The sequence below is a fragment of the Nannospalax galili genome, unplaced genomic scaffold (genome assembly GCF_000622305.1).
Source record: "Nannospalax galili isolate Female #2095 unplaced genomic scaffold, S.galili_v1.0 scaffold24730, whole genome shotgun sequence".
NCBI lineage: Eukaryota > Metazoa > Chordata > Mammalia > Rodentia > Spalacidae > Nannospalax > Nannospalax galili.
Window position 1 is genome coordinate 6,343 of NW_008327895.1, and position 2,582 is coordinate 8,924.

General features: G+C 47.5%; 1 protein-coding gene across 1 annotated transcript; it reads right to left on the minus strand.

Annotated features, from left to right (window-relative positions):
* Nucleotides 1–580: 580 nt before the first annotated feature.
* On the minus strand, nt 581–1,557 carry LOC108491094 (sperm motility kinase X-like). The gene has a single exon (XM_029565113.1). The coding sequence runs from the start codon at nt 1,438–1,440 to the stop codon at nt 844–846; it is 597 nt and encodes a 198-aa protein (XP_029420973.1). The 5' UTR covers nt 1,441–1,557; the 3' UTR covers nt 581–843.
* Between the last annotated feature and the right edge of the window lie 1,025 nt (nt 1,558–2,582).

Below are 2,582 nucleotides of genomic sequence, written 5' to 3' on the forward strand. Positions count from 1 at the left end.
TTCATTTTCTGGGATGAATGTAATTTGCCATCACTGTGTTACATGCGATAATCTAGTCCCCAAAGGACAAATACCACATAGGATCCCTTTTGTGTGGAATCTGGGAGGAGGAGGGAACTGAAAGGATGAGGGGCCCATGAGAGGATTGAAGGGAATTGGGGTGGGTAGAGAGTATTAGAACAGAGCAGGCATTCATGATCAAAGGACATGCATGTATGAGGATGTCACAATAAAATCCCTTACTCTATATATTAATACACCTGGAAATTTTAAAATAAGAAATCAAAATTTAAAAACAAAGGAACATGAGACTCAAAACAAAAAGTGTGATAACTCACTGTCGAAGTCAGCCAGATGATCGAAGTCCGAAGTTCAACCAATCACCGACGTCCAAGTCCAAAGAATCACCAGCCTTCAAGTCCAATCGTTCGTCAATATCCAAGTCCAACCGATCTCCAACCTCCAAGTCCTACCAACCACCAACCTCCACCAAAGCTCTCTGCACTATAAGGACAAGGAAACAGCCCCAGGCAGTGCATTATATACAGCTGTCTTTAATTCTTCACAGTGGCTCCGTGAAGGGTAGGGACACTCAATGCCCTTTTGGGGGGCACCGGAAAGATGGAAGCACATACAGTGTTGTTATGCAAATTGCCCCTCTGGGATGACTGCCGCTCCAGCATTAAATATGTTGCCATAACCTCATCAAATTCTTTCTGTTTTAAAGAGTCTTTGATTTCTTGAGGCCTATAGCCCATGACGCACATATCTATGAGAATCGAAAGGTCTGATTGGTGGGGGAGTTGTTCTGTTGTGCAAACTATTGTGGAAGAAGGCTCTACATCATGGTTCAGCCATGAGTGCTGCATTAATTGGATGATCGTGGGCCTCATTCTGGGAGTAACACTCAGCAACTGGGCAAGGAGATTTTTCAGGTGTGGGGAGAGCTGCAACGGCATGGTGTAGTAAGAAGCTAAGATGTTCCGCTTGGTTCTGTAGTTCTCTGTGTCTCCGAATGGGAGCGATGAAATACAGCACCACTCCCAGGCTCCAGATATCAGCAGCCAGCCCATCATACTGTTGCAAAGTAAAGACCTCTGGGGCACAGTAGCCAAATGTCCCATAGTAACCCTTGACCCTCTCTCCAGGGTGGAGTTTTCTCCCCAACCCAAAATCACCCAGCTTTATATGACCCTGCCCATCCAGCAGGATGTTCTCAGGTTTCAGGTCATGGTGGGCAATCCCATTCTGGTGGCAAAACAGAATTGCCCAGGCCAACTCTAGGAAGAGTCTACGGGTCTCCTCCTCCACATGCCCAAGCTTCTCCACATAGCTCTTCAGCTCTCCCCCGCCGGCATACTCCAGTACCAAGTACACATTTTCTACCGTGTTAATGACCTGATACAGTTTGATAATATTCGGATGTTGGAGCATTTTCATAATTTCAGTCTCTTGCCTTATCAGGGAGCCATCGATTTTGCTCTTTTTCAGCACTTTCACTGCCACTTTGGTGGCAGTGAGGCGATGGTAGCCGAGTTTCACATGCCTCACATTCTGATAGAAAAAAAGAAAACCTTTAAAACATTGTAGTTGAGAAGGAAAGCATAATTTTTGTTCAACTCCAACACATGTTTAGACCTTAGACGCATGGTAAAGTTCTGAGCCTGTCCAGAGTTCAGAGTCCTTAGAGCTGAGAGGAGGCTTCGTGGAGATTTCAAGAGACTCAAAAGATGTAGAATGCAAATGACTTGGGAATACTTTAACATTTTAAAAGTAAAATACTTTCAATTAGGGAAGACTACACATTTCACTCATGTTTCCCAGAGAAGTCAGGATCCATGTGTCTGCTGATTCACAGTGTTAGCAGGGCAGCCTTCTCACTCTAATACGGCACTTTGCTGTCAGGCCTCATTTGGGGAAGACAACTCATGTCAAATCCTTTCCTCAAGTAATGCATAACATCGTGATAATGAACCTCATACATATCCCTTTAATCTCCTAAGATCCTACATCAATACATTTGCAGGCCTCTCTCCGACCCGAAGGCTTCTCTCTCTGGGGTAAGTCTATCCGGCCTTCCGTGCCTTGACTCCCCCAGCCTCACTCACCCTCCCATCTCCCCCGCCTCTCTCTCCTCCTAGCCTGGGTCCCTGTGATCAGAGGCGGCGCCCAGATGGCGGCACTGGTGCGATCGGAGGCGGCGCCACGGCGATCAGCACCACGTGAATGGAGAGCGGCCGCAGGTGGCGCCCGTCTGAGCGGAGGAGCGCACGCCCGGAGACAGCACCAGGGTAGTGGACAGGCGGCCGCCGCAGCTGGAGGCGGCTGCACTCAGCATGTGTGAAGTCTTTGGTCTAATTTTCTAGCACCAAAGAGTATAATAATAAACTTGAGTGTTGTCCATTATGAATGATTTCTTGGCTCTTTCACAGTGGGGCAGGAGTCGTGGGATGTACCACAGATAAGGCGCTTAGCAGCAGCCGTTAACATTACAGCCTGAACCAAGATTAATGTTCACTCCCACCAGCAGTGCATAGGCTGTATGACCAAGGGGAGCTCTCAGAATCCAGTCCTGGGTTTGA

Excerpts from the sequence above, each read along its gene's own strand:
- LOC108491094 (XM_029565113.1), bottom strand. The coding sequence starts at position 1,440 with ATGAAAATGCTCCAACATCCGAATATTATCAAACTGTATCAGGTCATT.